Here is an 18,223-nt window from a genome sequence, read left to right on the forward strand (position 1 = left end):
GTTCTGATTTGCATTTCTCTAATAATTAGTGATGCTGAGCATCTTTTCATGTGCCTGTTGGGCATCTGGATGTCTTCTTTAGAGAAAAGTCTGTTTAGGTCTTCTGCCCATTTTTTGATTGGGTTGTTTGTTTTTTTGATATTGAGCTGTATGACCTATTTGAATATTTGGGAAAATAAGCCCTTGTTAGTCTCATTGTTTGCAAATATTTTCTCCCAGTCCATAGGTTGTCTTTTCATTTTGTTTATGGTTTCCTTTGCTGTGCAAAAGCTTGTTAAGTTTAATTAGGTGCCACTTGTTTACTTTTGCTTTTATTTTTTTTTTTGCCTTGGGATACTGACCTAAGAAAACATTGCTATGATTTATGTCAGAGAAGGTTTTGCCTATGTTCTCTTCTAGTTTTATGGTGTCACGTCTTATATTTAAGTCTCTAAGCCATTTTGAGTTTATTTTTGTGTATGGTGTGAGAAAGTATTCTAACTTCACTGATTTACATGTGGCTGCCCAGTTTTCCCAACATCACTTGCTAAAGAGACTATCTTTTCTCCATTGTATATTCTTGCCTCCTTTGTTGAAGATTAGTTAACCATAGGTATGTGGGTTTATTTCCGAGTTGGCTTGCTAATGTTTTGTTGAGAACTTTTGCATCTATATTCACGAGATACTGGCCTGTAATTTTCTTTTTTGTGTGTTGTCTTTGTCTGGTTTTAGTATCAGGGTGACCAGACTCGTAAAATAAGTTAGCATGTGTTCCCTCCTCTTCAATTTTTTAAAATAGTTTGAGGAGGACAGGTACTAAATCTTCTTTGAATGTTTGTCTACTGCCAGGTTTTAAGTGTGGAAAGTCCTCCTACCAGAGATTTTTTACATTATAACTTATTTTCTTTCATCTCTCTTTTCATGATTAACATTTCTTTTTTTCCTCCTCTGTTTTGGTTTATTTATTAATTTAATTAATGGAAAATAGGCATACCCTAATATTTCTTTTTAATGTTCAGCTGTATAATTCATTTAAAGACCACTGGTGTATAAATGTAAAGTTAAGCTCTAATCTAAACAGATTTCCAATTAATTGTTTCAATATCATAATTTCTCTTTTCCTCACTCATTTACTGTGCTTCCTCTAGAATATAATTATTAATCTTTTTCTTGGCTGTAAATTCTGTACCACTGATCCATTTTTACACCATACTGTATTATCTTCAAAACTGTACCTTATCTTCCCTCATTACGATTATACTTCAGAACATTTCTTATATTCTCATTTGCTTATTTTCCTGGAGTAAATTTAGAGTAATGTTAAGTTCCAAAAGAGGTGCTATTTTGGCATTTTTAATTTGAATTATATTAGGAGAATATATTAGTTTAGACAAAGCATTATTTTCTAATTAATATCTGTGAATTACTAATACATTATTCTTTACTGCAGCAAAGCATTAGTAAATTTATATTCAACATTCCCAAATACAATTTATTCATAAAGGTCTCACATATTTCCTGTTAAGGCTATTCTTAGGTATTTCATATATTTTATTGCTAGTATGATTCACCATCCCTCTTACTGCTAACTTCCCAGAGTAAAAGTGATTCAGAAGTTTGTTGATGGTAAATTGTTCTCAGTTTTTGTTTCTCTGGAGAATCATCTTTATATGGTTTGTCTAGCTCTTGAAAGTAGTCTTGCTTTGTAATGCAAATCCATGTTTTTTTAAATTAATTAATTTTTGGCTGCGTTGGGTCTTCATTGCTACACGCGAGCTTTCTCCAGTTGCAGCAAGTGGGGGCTACTCTTCGTTGTGGTGCACGGGCTTCTCATTGTCGTGGCCTCTCACTGTGGAGCATGGGCTCTAAGCACGAGGGCTTCAGCAGTTATGGCTCGCGGGCCCTAGAGCACAGGCTAAGTAGTTGTAGTGCACGTGCTTAGTTGCTCCATGGCATGTGGGATCTTCCCAGACCAGTGCTCAAACCCGTGTCCCCTGCATTGGCAGGCAGATTCTTAACCACCGTGCCACCAGGGAAGTCCCACAAATCCATGTTGACGGCTATTTTCTTTCAGTGCTATAAAAATATTTTTCGTAACTGCCTTCTGGTTTCACTGTTGCAGTTTAGAAGTCTGTTGTCAGTCTAACTGTAGTCCTTGTGCATGTGATCTGACTCTGTCTTTTCTCTTGACTACTTTGGTTTTTGTTTACTGTTTTTTCAACTGTCATAAAATAATAACATAAAACTTGCCATTTTAACCATTTTTAAATGTACAACTCAGTGGCATTAGTTATATCCACAATGTTGTACAATGACCTCTGTCTGTTTCCAACAATTTTCACTGCCCTAAACAGAAACTCTGTAGCCATTAAACAATTAACTTCCTATTACCCCTTTCCTCCAGCTCCTAACAACTTCTAATCTTTCTGTCTCTACGGATTTACCTATTCTAGACATTTTCTATAAATGGAGTCATACAATATTTCCCGTATAACCACAATTCTACCTTCTGTTTCTATGAATCTGACTACTGTAGTTACTTCATATAAGTGGAATCATACAATAGTTGTGCTTCTGTGATTGGTTTATTTCACTTAGCATAATGTCTCCAAGATTCATCTACGTTGTATGTCAGAATTCTCTCCTTTTTAAGGTTGAATGATATTCTGTTTTATGTATATACCATATTTTGTTTATCTGTTCATCTGAAAATTGGGCTGGTTCCTTCTTTTGGCTATTGTAAAAAGTGCTGTTATGAACAAGGGTGTACAAACATCCATTTGATTTCCTGCTTTCATTTCTTTTTTTGTACATACCCAGGAGTAGAACTGCTGGATCATATAGTAATTCTCTGTTTAACTTTTTGAAGAACGATCAAACTTTTTCCATAGCAGCTGTACCATTTTACATTCCTACAGAGATGCAGAAGTTTTTCCTCATTCTCTCTAACACTTGTTATTTTCTGGTTTTATTTTGTTTTTAAATTAGTTATCCTAGTAGGTGTGAACGCTTTGGCTGCTTTTAAAAATCTTTTTGTTTTGTAATTTCATCACAATGAATGACTAGATATAAATTTTTTATTTACCCTGGTTAGTATATGTTGTGCTTCCTATCTTTGAAGATTCATGTTTTGTTTTGTTTGTTTCATCACCTTCAAAGTGTTCTCAGCCATTACCTCTTTGAAAGAACTCAGAAGTTCTCTCCTCCAGGATTCTCATTTGATGTTAATTAGGCCTTTCATTCTATTCTTCATTTTTCCACTTCCTTCTCTCTACTGCTGCATTCTAATTTCTTCAGAACTATTTTCTAGCTTAATCTCTTTTTCCTTTCTAGAATTCCTACTGGTTCTTTTGCCCAAATATCTTATCCATTGTTCATTTTATTCCATTTAATCTTTCTTTAACATCTCTTATAATTGTCTTATATACCCTGTCTGATAATTCTAGTATCTGAAGCTCATTGTGAGGGGATCTAAATCTGCTGATTCTCCTTTGTGGTGCTTTGTTTCCCAATGTATTTGGCGACCTTTGATGGTGAGCACATATTTTTTTGATCTATGAGATTCCTGGTGAGCTAAGTAGGAAATGTGTTCCTGGAGAGCAAATCTATACTGGAAGCCAGGGGGACTTATGACTCAAGACTACTTTATCCCCTTTCCAGAGCCCAGATCATGTGGTAGGTACCCTGAGATAGGCATACTAATTAATGTCAGCTCTGCCATTCTAATATGTCCACTGTTATTGGTTCAGCTTATATTTTGTCAAGAATGTAATTGTTTTATAAAAAAGGACCCTTTGGAATTGATGGCTGGCCATTCAGCCAGAAGCCAAGTCATAATTATCTGTAAATGTCTGTTTACAGAGCTTCCTCCTGGCAGGAGTTATAACTTATTTACTGTTGCTTCTTCAGCACCTACAAAGTGTTCACTAAATAGTAAATGAATGAATGACAACTGGATTTTGTCATTTTCAAATCCAACTATTCATTATGAAGTCCCAACAGCTATTCGCCGAAGTCTCAAGTAAAATATGCTGGAAAAACAGCAACTGCTAAGAAATCATAAAAGTAAGACCAGGGTATAATATAGTAAAAAATAGCACTAGATGGGGAAACTAGAGGTTTTAGTTCTGGTTTCAGTGAGAAGTCTTTTGGGAACTAGGTTTCTTCATTTGTAAAATGATTTTTACTAAACAATTTCTGTTAGCTCTAAAATTCTTGGCTAGATTCGTTCTTTATATGAACACAGAACTCTCAAACTTCCACAATCCAACCATCTCTTGAATTTACAAATTCAACTAAAATAAAAAACCAAAACAAAATCCAAAATAGCAGTTTTACTTACCTTGTAATTCTAGACCTCTATTTCAGCCATTACTGATCACAACCTTAATTTCTACAGAACATACAATTATTACCACACACAACATAATTAAATATAAACTTTGTTGTTTGACTTATAAGTAACAAAAAAATTGACTGACTTGCAGAATTGCTAGGATGTTGAATAGATGCTTCCTATGCTAGCAACCCTCGCCCCTGGACCACTTCTAAAAACAGCAAGGTATTAGCCAATTATTTCAAGGTATAAAGTTGATAAGGAGTACAAGAGGTGCCCAGGTATCACAGATAAAATAAAGAGAACTAGGGAATTTCCTGGCGGTCCAGTGGTTAGGACTCCGCGCTCTCACTGCCGAGGGCCCAGGTTTAGTCCTTGGTTGGGGAACTGACATCCCACAAGCTGCGCAGAGTGGCAAAAAAACAAAACAAAACAAAACCAGAACCAAACAGCATAATATTGTGCCTCACTCAAGAATATCTTTTCTTTATCAGTATCTTATTTCTGGGACATCATCAGAATAATGTGCTATATATCTTGCAGGTTCTTAATAAATATTTGCCAACTGACTGAATGGAAGACCAAATACTGGGTCAACTCAAGGAGGAGGCAGTCAATACTTAATCCAAAAAACCTTGTAGCTCAGAAATTAGATGGAGAGAGATTTTTATCTCTAAAAACTTGCTACTCTGTATCTCCTAAAATAATCCCCATTTATAAAACTTACCTTTTTTATTTGCCTATAACAAATGTTTTCCCTAGTGTGTCACTTGTCTTTAATTTTATGGTGTCTTCTATAATGCAGAAGTTTAATTTTGATGCACTTAAATTTACAAATACTTTTATTATCTGTTCTTGGTGTCTTAAGAGCTTTCTAAACTAACCCTTATAGTCATGAACATATTCATATTTTCTTCTAACATTTTAACGTTTTGTTTTATACATCAAGGTAATTCATTTGGGATATATTTTTGTGTACTGTGTTGGGAAACATTTAACATTTAATTTTATTTTTTCCACACAGAAAGTCCATGTCCCAGAATCACTTATTGAAGAGTTCATCTTCCCCCCAATGAACTGTAATGAAACTGCTACCATTTACAGAGGTCCCATATATGTATGAGTCCATTTGTGGGCTCTCTGTTTTGTTCCTTAAATCTATTTGTCTATGCTTGTATTAATACCATACTCTTTTAATTACTATAGCCAAATAATAATTGTTGATATTTCATAGGTTAAGTCCAACTTGGCTTTCTATCAACAGTCTTGACTACTCCTGACTCCTCTATATGAATTTTAGAATCAGTATAATGAATTTCTTAAAATGTCCTACTGGGAACTTGATTAAAGTGTACTGTATTTACATGCTGATTTTTGTGTTTTTGAAACTATTTATAATTTTCTTCATAAAGGTCTCAACACACTTTTGTTCTAGGTACCTATAAGCTTTTGTTGTTACTGCTAATAATATTCCTTTTTTCTTAAATTATATTTTAACTGGTTATTTCTGATATACTGAAATGCTATTGATTCTTATATGTTGATTTGTATCCAGCAACCTGGCTGAATCCTCATTAGTCTGTAAATTCTCTTGGATTTCCTATGAATATGATCGCAAAGTCTCCATTTATCTTTTTACCCTATATGATTCCCCTGAAAACATTTTATAGTTCTTCAACAACTATAAATCAGAATTTGCAAATTAAACAAAAATACAGTAAATACCATTCATCCTAACATTGATTTAAAGTGATAAATATTGTCGAAACCAAGTACAAGGTGCAATGCAAACATGATACTGAATATATACACTGAATTTAATATTTTTTTAATTTATCAAGCCTATAATACTATTATCATTCAATTATTTCACCATTTTTCTCCATTTGAACTACTATGAACTTTTTTTTCAGTCGAAATTATTAGTGCCTTCAACTGATACAAACCATTATTTATATATTAAAGCCATCTTTAACCTTTCCTCATTAGCCTTTGATAAAGTAATATTATCTTATGTCAAAATACAAACACATGATAACACAGCCACTGAAAATGAGTCACAGAACTGTTAATAAGGTAATCATACGGATGACAATGAATACGCTTAGACAATCCACAGACCCTTTAAACTATATCTATGGACCCATCTAGGAATATCTAGGCCTGTACTTAAGAAATACAGCTTTACAGCTCTCCATGGTATTTCCATCCATGCATCAAGCTAACCAACCACCTATGATGTGACAAGCATTGTGCTGGGAGCAGAATGTCTGGGAGATAGAAACTGGTGACAAAAAGCATGTGTATCGGGCTTCCCTGGTGGCGCAGTGGTTGAGAGTCCGCCTGCCGATGCAGGGGACACGGGTTCGTGCCCCGGTCCGGGAGGATCCCACATGCTGTGGAGCGGCTGGGCCCGTGAGCCATGGCCACTGAGCCTGTGCGTCCAGAGCCTGTGCTCCGCAACGGGAGGGGCCACAACAGTGAGAGGCCCGCATACAGAAAAAAAAAAAAAAAAAGCATGTGTATCAATTACAAGGCAGTGTGTTAGGTGCTATGACAGAAGTAGAGACAGGTATAATGGTAGCAAAGAAGAATTGTTTAATCCAGACTAGGAAGTAGAAGTCAGGAAGGGAAAATTTCTTGAGGATATTAAGTGTATAAGGAAGGTGAAAGGATAGAGCAAACAAAACTCTACAGAGTTCATACCTAATTGGGAATACTGTACTGCTCTACGGTTGATTATACAATTTGTTCTACTAGGCTGCCAATTTGATTTTCAAAAGGAATCAACTTCTTAAATTCATTTACTTAATACTGTAATTTGAAAATTGTTTAGTCCAAATAAATCTTACATTATGGAAAAGTTGCATATAATTACATATGATATATATTATAAACAAATGATTAAAAAGTGAACAGCCATGTAATCACAACCCAGGTCAAGAAATAAAATATTGCTAGCTCCCCAGAGGACCTGAATGGACGCCTTCAAGTTTACAATCCCTTCCACCTACCTGGGATGGTAGACTTTTGTGATAATTGTTTCCTTACTCTTCTTTGTTTTAACATGTAGGTAGGTATAAACAAGAGTTCATTTTTTACCAAATTTGAACTTTATATAAACGGATTCATACTATATATACGTAAACATTCCTTTGTACTTTCAATCAATATTTTGTGAGATTTGTCTGTCACTGCATATAACTGAAATTCATTAATTTTCCTTGCTGTCTGGTATTCCAGTATGCTACAATTCATTCACTTTACTGTAGAAAAATGTTTCCAAATTTTTTTATTAGGGTTTTCACTTTATTAATTTATTTTCTGGCTGTGCTGCGCTGCTTGTGAGATCTTAGTTCTCCAACCAGGAATCAAACCTGGGCCCCCTAAAGTGGAAGCACAAGAGTCCTAACCAATGGACTGCTAGGGAATTCCCCAAATTTTTACTACCATAGACAATGTTGCTATGAAAATGCCCTTCCACTGATCTTGTTGCACATATGCAAAAGTTGTTCAGGGGTAAAAGCCTATGGGTGGAATTGCAAGATCTGTACATACACTTTTTTTTTTTTTGCAGTACGCGGGCCTCTCACTGTTGTGGCCTCTCCCGTTGCGGAGCACAGGCTCCGGACGCACAGGCTCAGCGGCCATGGCTCATGGGCCCAGCCAGTCCGCGGCATGTGGGATCGTCCCCGACCGGGGCACGAACCTGTGTCCCCTGCATCGGCAGGCGGAGTCTCAACCACTGCGCCATCAGGGAAGCCCTGTACATAAACTTTTTTAAATGAGGTTGTTTTATACCAATCAACCCTCAAAGCAACAGTATATAAGAGCTTCCACTGTGCCACAATCTTGCTAATGTTCGTACTGGTGGACTTTAAGATTTATGCCTTATCTGGTACGTATGTGTGCTGGTTATTAATTTACTGTCTCTCAGCTCTAACATGCCCTTCCCTTGTGGTACCGGAGCCAGACTCTGCAAACTCTATTTCCCCTTGGTTCAGTGTTGGACTGACAACAGAGAGCCCTAGAGTGACACCGAGAGGCTAGAAGAGGCAGTACGGATTCTTCTTTTGGTGTTCTATTTTCAAGTGGATCAGCTTAGAGGCATCCTGGGTGCATTTTAGCATAGCTTTTGTAGTTCAGCGGTGAGTGCTCTCCAGCCTGTTTCTTAACCAGTAGTGACAGGTAGCATGTTCTTACAGGAATCCACTCTTTCCTCAGGTCTGAATCTTGCTTGGGGTGGGGTGGGGTGAGTCCTTATTTACTTTTCCCTCAGGTTCAGAGGTAGTAGCTGCTTTCAGCAGATACTATTCCATAACACCTTAGAGTTAGTTTATTCTTTCTAGTAGTTAGCTACCTTTTACCTACTTAACGATTCTTCATATTAAATTTTCCCTGTTTAAATTACTGATATGTGATTTATCTCTCCTGATTGGGACCTAACTTATATGATATGTAATGATATGTCTCAACAGTTCTAGGGCTATATGACATGATATCAGAACAGACTGAATGCAAAAAGCAGGTAAGAAAATATAGCTGTCTGATATTAAGCCAGACATTAAAGAGATCTGGCAAGAATGCAAAAACCACCACTCTTTTCACTAAAATTTTAAGTGTTGGTTATTAACGTTTATTGTTTTAAAAGTCATTAATAAATATTTAAATAATTTCTGATTTGATTTCTACAAGTGCCAGGTAAAACTAAAATCTTCAAATTTTTTGTCTTTCTCTTATTTTGTAATTCTTTATATATTCTGGATATAAACCTTTTGTTGACTGCATAAAAATATTTTCTCCCACTCTGTGGCTTGTCTTTTCACTTTTTTTTTTTTTAATTTATTTTTGGCTGCATTGGGTCTTCGTTGCTGCATGCGGGCTTTCTCTAGTTGTGGTGAGTGGCAGCTACTCTTTGATGCAGTGCGTGGGCTTCGCATTGCAGTGGCTTCTCTTGTTGTGGAGCATGGGCTCTAGGCGCCCGGGCTTCAGTAGTTGTGGCACATTGGCTTAACTGCTCCACAGCACGTGGGATCTTCCCAGACCAGGGCTTGAACCCATGTCCCCTGCATTGGCAGGCAGATTCTTAACCACTGCGTCACCAGGGAAGCCCTTTGTCTTCTCACTCTTTATAGTGTCTTTGAATTAAATGGAAGGGTCTTCATTTTAATGTAGCTGTATTTATTAATCTTATGAGGTAAGATCATGAAATATTCTCCTATATTGTCTTCAAAAGATTTGTAGTTCTTTCATGTTTAAGTATTTAATATGCAATTGATTTCTGTGTATGATGTGAGTGGGATCTAATTTTTTCTATATAGCCAATTTGTCCCAGCAATATTTATGAAAAAGTTATTCTTTTTCTACTACCTAATAGTTTCATACACAGACCAAGTATATATACTGGTCTGTTTCTAGACTTTGTATTACGTTCTACCAGTTTCTTTGGCTATCTCTGGGCAAATATCACACTGTTTTATTTATCGTAGCTTTATAATCAGTCTTGAAATCTGGTAGAGCCAGTCTTCCCACCTTGTTGTTCTTCAAGAGTTTCTAGGCTTTCTCTTTGTGGGGGAAGGGGAAGAAGGAGCTCTCTGCACTTCCATACAAAATTCAAAATCAATTAATAAAATAGGGGGGAAAAACACTACTCAGAGCCTAATTAAGACTGCTTTGGATTTATAAATCAATTTGGGAAGAAATGACATTAAATATTGAGTCTTCCCTATCCACAAATTATTTCTTTAGGTTTTCTATACTGTTTCTCAATTATGTTTTATAATTTTTTCAATAGAGATCTTATACATCTTTTGTTAAGATTTATTTCTAGATACAGTTGATTCTCATTAATTGCAGATTCTGTATTTGCAAATTCACCCACTTACTAAAATTTATTTGTAACTCCAAAATTTAGTCATCAGATGTGTTTTGTTTGGCTAGCAATAAATTTTTTAGAATGTGATTTAGCTTCACACATTTAAAAATTGGGAGGCTTCATATAAGAATCTAGATTTTGACCTAGCTTAAAAAATGAGAAAGTCTTTGGAAGGTCTGAAAGCATAGGTCAACAGTGAACTCATGTTTCTTTATGGCCACAGGCTAGGGCTGAGTAGCTGTTGCCCCTTTTAGATGGGTTTTTCCTTACAGTCCACCCACTTCACTCACCTGGGTTAACTGTCTGGAACTTCTAAATATTTGCCCCTCCTCAATTAAAGGGATTTAAATGATAGCCTTAAATTAAGAGAAATGAATTCACAAAAGGGTAGAAATGAGTCTAAAGTATAACCATGAACAGAAATTTAAAAGGGGGATGGGATGGGGTTGTTTATGGAATACTAAAGCTCATATCCTAATATACTCTCATTTATCATATACTTTATAATTAATTTCTTTATAAGTGAGAATATATTCTGTTTCACTGATATAGTCTTCTACTCCTGATTCTATTATTGTTTTAAAATATATACAGATAATTGATAGGGGAACTCTGACTCTGATGTTCTTATAAACAATTATCTTGAATATATATCCTTCCACATCAAACCCTACTGAGATTCTGACTGGGATTACACAATGAATTTACAGATTACATATTGGGAGAGAATCATATTTTTAACAATACCAAATCTTTCCCTTCAAAAGTATGTATCGGGCTTCCATGGTGGCGCAGTGGTTGAGTCCGCCTGCCGATGCAGGGGACGCAGGTTCGTGCCCTGGACCAGGAGGATCCCACATGCCGCGGAGCGGCTGGGCCCGTGAGCCATGGCTGCTGAGCCTGTGCGCGTCCAGAGCCTGTGCTCCGCAACGGGAGAGGCCACAACAGTGAGAGGCCTGTGTACCACCAAAAAAAAAAAAAAAAAAAAAGTATGTATCTATCTCTTCATTTATCCAGGTCTTCTTATAAAACTTTCTCTATAAAAGCCTTACATACTTCTTATTATATTTATTTTGGGGTGGGGTTTCCTTTATTTGGGGGGGGAGGCAGTACTTCTTGTTGCAAAAGGAATCTTTTTTTGTAATTACATTTTTAATTGGTTACTGCTAGCATATATAGGAAATCTACTGCTTTTCTACGTTGAACTTGAATCTGGCTATTTAACTGAACTCTCTTATTAGTTGATTCTATGTAGGCCACGGGTCAGCAAACTACAAACCTCAAGCCAAATCTGGCCAGCTGCCTGATTTGTAAGTAAAGTTTTAGGAACACAGCCACACCCATTTGCTTATGGCTGCTTTTATGCTAGAATGGCAGAGTTGAGTAGTGGCAACAGAGATCCTATGGCCTGCAAAGCCTAAAATACTATCTGGTCTTTTATAGAAAAAGGTTGCCCACCCCTGAAGTAGGTAATCCTATTATCTGCAAATAATGATAATTCTATCTCTTCTAAATGCCTTCTCATTATTTATTTATTTATTTATTTAGAAATGAATGGAATCTCAACATAATGGTGAACAGTAATGATGATAGAGGGCATCACTGTCCTGAAATACTTTTATTGTTTCACCATTAAGTCTGATTTTATCATAGGTTTCTGAAGATATCCTTCATTGAGTTAAAAACATTTTCAGAGCTTAAAATTTTAAAGGACTGTACTTTATTCTGAGATTATGCCATTCCTACGTTTTTCTGTGAAATAGTAATACAAAGTAGTTGTTTTTAAAAATATCTTTACATGGTAAAATAAAAGGTGACAACCCTATATTAATCCATGAACTAGGTCACGAAATCTAAGTATAGGATACATTAGGTTAAGTTTTTAAGACTATAATGATATTTGCAGCAGAAACTCTTAAGTAGTGGAGATCATGTAGCACACTGCTTTTCTTACTCAAAATTATACTGGATTTATATTTGTAAAGAAGCAGCACAGACTAGTGGTTAGGTGGCAAAGAACATAAGCTTCGGGGTCTAGACAGGCTTGGGTAGGAATTCTGCCAAATACCAGCCCCCCGCCCTCAACCCGGTAGCTGTGAGAGCTTAGGCAAGCTACTTAATGTCTCTAAGCCAGTTTCCTCTGCCTTAAAATGGGGGTAATAGTAATAGCCACTTTAAATGTTGTTCTCAGGTTTAAACAACCTGAAGTACACGAAGCACTTTGTATAATAATAATAATATCTGGTCAATTATGACTGCTCAATAAATGTAGGTGATATTACTGTTATTATTTTATGTACTTCTGATGTGTATAAATCTTTATTACTTAGTATATAAAAATAAGACATTTTAATCTTTTGTAATACCAAAGTAGACATCTTAAGTCTACAATCCAAAGGAAGTAACAAGGATCATTCCATTCTAACTGGGTTAATACTAACAAATGGATCAATAATATACGATAGTCATATATTCAAATATATATTATGCTAATAAGTACATAATTCGAGGAAATATTTAGCTATTTTGATTTTTCCATATAATTGTCTATCCTCCAATTGTGTGTAGATGTGTGTGTTTCTCACACCAAGCAAACAGGATGGATGAAACACAAGGAAAACACTATTAATACAGGACAAAAATAAGATCAAATATAAGTGTTCCAGCACTTTGAGAAATGATGGACACAGCTTTGCTAATGGAGTAAATCAATATGGAATTAAGAATAAATATTTTCATTTCTCCCTAATTACACAGATTTCATGAAGGGGGCAAGATTTCAGAAAGACTCTGAAAGAAAAATGGAAATGTGTAAAAAACACAAAAACAGAAAAAGCAGTTAGAAAGAAGTACAGCCAGAGAGTATGACCAGGAGATGCACTCTCCTGGTCAAGTTAGGAGAGAAGAGGCAGAGCATAAATAACAGACAAGTTTTCAAAAAGGGAGGAAAGAGTCTTTAAAAGAAAAGTGTATTACCAGGAAAGTTACAATGAACAATTTGGACAAAATATCCTTGGATCTTCAAACATGTGCAACTATTACAGTTCTTACTAACAGGAAACTAAAATTCTAAATTTTCTAAGCTTAGATCCCAAAGAGGAGTAAGAATTTACTTACTTCACTAGAGCAGCTGCTTCCGGAAGTACATCAGCAAACGATTCACGGAATATGATTGCGTTTTTCCTTTTACAGTTCTGTATGACATCATTGGCAAGGTAAAAGAGATTCAAACGGTGGGGATAGGCAGCTGGAGATGACAAAAGTCAATAAATAAGACCAAATGAGTCAATTTATACTTAGTACAACTTATTCCAAACAGTGTTCTCCAACTGTATAACTGCTACTACAAGGATGGATGATGAATAAACAGACAAATGAGCTAATGGATCAAATTACTGAACCTAATGCCTAAAAATCTTGACTGCTTCAGGTTAAGTTTCTGTTCTAGGTATTCCTTTAGTAAATTTCTACTTCACTTTGTATGTATTTGGCACTAAAAAACCCATTAACTCTGGAGAAGCTCAAATAAAACAAAACTGTTCTCCCAAACATTTGGGAAGATAAAAAATTGAGTTGAAGTAGTTCAATTTGTTGCAAAAACACCAGGGTTAGTGGAAGGAGAATGGGTTTTAGAATCCAATCAGAATGTGACCTTAGGCAAGCAAATTGCTTAACCTCCTCTACATTATTATTGCAGACAGACTCTTTTCATCAACCAGTCCAGATACACCTAAGTCCTCCCATCTACTGGAAGAGAGGCTCTGCTGCCACTTTCATCACTAGGCGAATGTCCTGGGAAATAAGTAATTTGAGCCCGTAAACTCACCCACATCAACCTTTTTTAAGGTCCAGGACAGGGCCCAATCAATTTACTATCTGGAACCTTGAGCAAAGCCACCCTAAGTTTTATTATTATCCTGAAAATTTTTACTGTCCATACAGATGATTCATCATATTTTCTAGTTTCGACCTCAAATGCAGTGACCTCCAAGAACCACTTCTTTCTACATTTTAAAATCACCCTTTCTGACCACAGCCGCCCATTATATTTGTCCTTCAATTTCATCAAGATCTCAGTTCTTTATTTTCTCTAACTCACATATAGTCTCTTTTAGTACTCAATTCTTTCTCTACCAATTCCAGAGTCTTTCTGATCCATTATCAAAACCACTCATATCAAAACCCTCATTTGCTTTTCGTCCTCCCTACAATTTAGGCTTTCTATCACATGTATTCAACAAAATCCTAAATCTGGATCAATCTAACTGAATGACTTTACTGCACCTTTATTTCTGCCCCTGGGTTCTGCTGAAGAAAAATCATACCACCAGAAGTACTGAAACAATGTAAATTCAGTCCCTTCCTTCAGTGGGCCCTCCTTCCATATGTCTTTAATCAGCATCCTCTCTCATTTGCTGTAAGAGCTATTTCAAACTTTTACCACTCTTGTCAAGCGCCCTCTCTTACCACATTCTCACTCTCAGGAGATAAGCTTTATATGCTATTTCACAGAGAAGCAGAAATCATTAGACGGGAATTATGTTCTCTCAAAAAATGTACCCAGGGACTTCCCTGGTGGCACAGTGGTTAAGAATCTGCCTGTCAATGCAGGCGATATGGGTTCGATCCCTGGTCCAGGAAGATTCCACATGCCACGGAGCAACTAAGCCTGTTTGCCACAACTACTGAGCCCGCGTGCCACAACTACTGAAGCCTGCGTGCCTAGAGCCCATGCTCCACAACAAGAGAAGCCACTGCAATGAGAGACCTGCGCACCGCAACGAAGAGGAGCCCCCACTCACCGCAACTAGAGAAAGCCCACGCGCAGCAACAAAGACCCAATGCAGCCAAAATTAAATAAACACATAAATTTATTTTTTTTTAATGTACCCATACGTAAACCCATCCAGATCAATTTACCTAAGTCAGTTAAGATCTTTCAGATTAGGGATCTGAAAGAGTGTTATATACTCACTGTCTCTAATTTCTAGTAACTCCATAATTATAGGAGCTACCTTTTTTGGTACTTAAAAAATATGCGGGCTTCCCTGGTGGCGCAGTGGTTGGGGGTCCACCTGCCAATGCGGGGTACGCGGGTTTGGGCCCTGGTCTGGGGGGGTCCCGCATGCCGTGGAGCAACTAAGCCCGTGCGCCACGGCTACTGAAGCCGGCGCCCTGGAGCCCATGCTGCGCAACGAGAGAGGCCACTGCAGTGAGAGGCCCGTGCACTGCAGCGGGGAGTGGCCCCCGCTCGCTGCAACCAGAGAAAAGCCCACGCGCAGCAATGAAGACCCAACGCAGCCAAAAAATAAAATAATAAAATAAATTTATTTTAAAAAATGCAATCTACCATGTGAGGAGGCTTATATAAATTATGCTATCTCATTTATGTTGCCATCACTTCACTCAAACAGCAATTACCAATATTACCAATAAACCCCAACTTATTAAACCCAAAGGAGATTTTTCTTTAATATATTTATTTTATCTATTTATTTTTGGCTGTGTTGGGTCTTGTTGCTGTGTGCCGGCTTTCTCTAGTTGCAGCGAGCGGGGGCTACTCTTTGTTGTGGTGAGCAGGCTTCTCATTGCAGTGGCTTCTCTTGTTGGGAAGCACGGGCTCTAGGAGTATGGGCTCAGTAGTTGTAGCCTGCGGGCTCTAGAGCACAGGCTCAGTAGTTAGTGGCACACGGGCTTAGTTGCTCCACGGCACCTTCCCGGACCAGGGCTCGAACATGTGTCCCCTACATTGGCAGGCGGATTCTTAACCACTGCACCACTAGGGAAGCCCCAAAAGGAGATTTTTTTTAAATGCTGTTTCTACAAAGAACTATCATTTCCACCAGGCTTTGGCACACAGAATAATGTGCTATAGTAATCCCTTTTTGTTTCTGTTATAATCATTCTCTTAGTTCTCCTCTGACGTCTCTAGCTCTTCCTCCATATATATACACAGGTGGACATGATAGGTAGGCAGCTCTGCTTGTGATCATCCTCCTTTATTTCTTTCTTTTTAAAAAATATTTATTTATTTGCAGGTCGCAGCCTCCTTAGTTGTGGCATGCAGGTTTCTTAGTTGCGGCACATGGGCTTAGTTGTGGCATGCTACTCTCAGTTGCAGCATGCGTGTGGGATCTAGTTCCCTGACCAGGGATCAAACCCAGGCCCCCTGCACTGGAAGTGTGGAGTCTTATCCACCGCGCCACCAGTGAAGTCCCCATCTTCCTTTAAATGTTGATGCTCCCCAGGGTTCTCTCCTGAGCACTCTTCTTGATTCACTCGTAGCATAGAGTTGTAAGATTTCAGGTTCAAAATCAGATAGTCTGTTCTATTCCTGGCTTTATCACTTATTAGCTTTAGGGTCTTACACATTACCTAACTTCTATATGTTACTTTTTTTTTCTTTGCAAAATGACAAACTCATGGGTTGTTATAAGAATTAAATAAAACAATGTATGTAAAGCATTTAGGACTGTGCTTAGCCAACAGAAAATGGAATGCTATCAGCATAATTATCCACATTTAACTACTACCAACTAAGTACCAATGACTCCCATATCCATAGATTTCATGCTTGGATTTCCCTTTACCAGTCAATGCACACATCTACTTCAAAGTCTCAGAAATACCTTGAACTTGGTTTTTCAATATTTTATTAATAATCTTCCTCCTCTTCCATCTGTTACTGCTCTTGTATTTAGCTAGAATTTCAGCAGTCTTTTTTGGCTCTTCTTCTTCCCTACCTGACCCTCACCCCCTCTTGATAAATCTCCAAGTCTAGCCAATTTTGTCTCCAATAACATTTTTCAAATTTATCCCCTCTTCTTCTCTTCCTACCATTGCTCTTTGCTGGGTCATCACTTTTGACCCGGACTACTACTGAAATAGCCTCCTAACTGGTTATCCTGCCTTGGACTTGGTCTTCTCAAATTTATTCTCTACATTGTTGCTAAATTCATCTTCTAATACGTAAACAGTATCCAACTATTTCTCAGATCAAATCTGTCAATGATTTCCAACTGCTTACTAGAAAATGCCCAAACACCTTAGTCTTCATTTACATTCTGGATCTTACCTTCTCTTCCAGTCTCATCTCTTCCCCCTTCAAATTCAAAATTCCACCTTTAATGAATTACTCACAGTTCCCAGAAACACACCTCTCTCTCTCTCACAGAACTTTCCTTTTCTATGATAACCCATCCTAAATAATCTTCAGTGTTTTCTACTCACCCACAGGAAAAAGTCAAAAATTTTAAATTTAATTCATGTCAGATTCTGACCCCTCTCTACCTCAACTTCCCAAAACAAATCACCCCAAACTTTTTTTTTTTTTTTGGCCATGCCACGTGGTTTGCAGGCTCTTAGTTCCCCCACCAGGGACTGAACCCAGGCCCTTGGCAGTGAAAGCTTGGAGTCCTAACCAGGAGATTCCCGCCCCAAAGAGACTCAAGGTACAGAGCAATCTGATGTAACTAATTTGTGTTTCTGAAATGGATATAGGTTTGGACTAGCCAGCTGTAAATGACATTTTTGGATCAACTGAAGAAATGCGAATGTGGTCTGGGATCAGATAAAATGAAAATTTACGGAAATGGAAATAAATCATCAACTGGGGGAAACACAGTAATTACAGAATGATCTCATGTTAGGAAAAAAATCTGTGAAAGAGATCAGAAAGAATAAGGAATTAAGTTTTAACAGTACTGATCTCTATTTTTTTCACTTTTGCTTGCCTGTATTATAATTTTCTGTAATATATATTTGCTGCTTCCATTATTGATTAAGGAAATATAATCGCTTTTGTCCAAAAAGTTTAACTGGTTGTCTTAAACTAATTTGTATTTCAGCCTGGACCTATTCTTTGAACTGCAGACTCAAATATCCAACTTCCTACCCAACATCTCTCTTGGGATATTTAATACACAGCTCAGACTCAACGTGTGATATTCTGATCTCTTCGTCTTAATTCTCTCCACCTATAGTCTTCTCCATCCCAGTAAATGGCATTTCTTCTGTGGTGGTTTTTTTCAGCC

The 18,223-nt window shown here is 37.2% G+C and overlaps 1 protein-coding gene across 6 annotated transcripts in view; it reads right to left on the reverse strand.

Annotated features, from left to right (window-relative positions):
• Positions 1 to 18,223, reverse strand: part of RPRD2 (regulation of nuclear pre-mRNA domain containing 2) — an 85,316-nt gene that overhangs the window by 34,598 nt on the left and 32,495 nt on the right. For all 6 annotated transcript variants that reach the window (XM_033860038.2, XM_033860040.2, XM_033860036.2 and 3 more), the window contains exon 2: positions 13,308 to 13,437. In XM_033860038.2, coding sequence (XP_033715929.1) covers positions 13,308 to 13,437 — 130 coding nt within the window. The remainder of the gene's footprint in view (positions 1 to 13,307; positions 13,438 to 18,223) is intronic.

The sequence above is a fragment of the Tursiops truncatus genome, chromosome 1 (assembly GCF_011762595.2).
Source record: "Tursiops truncatus isolate mTurTru1 chromosome 1, mTurTru1.mat.Y, whole genome shotgun sequence".
NCBI lineage: Eukaryota > Metazoa > Chordata > Mammalia > Artiodactyla > Delphinidae > Tursiops > Tursiops truncatus.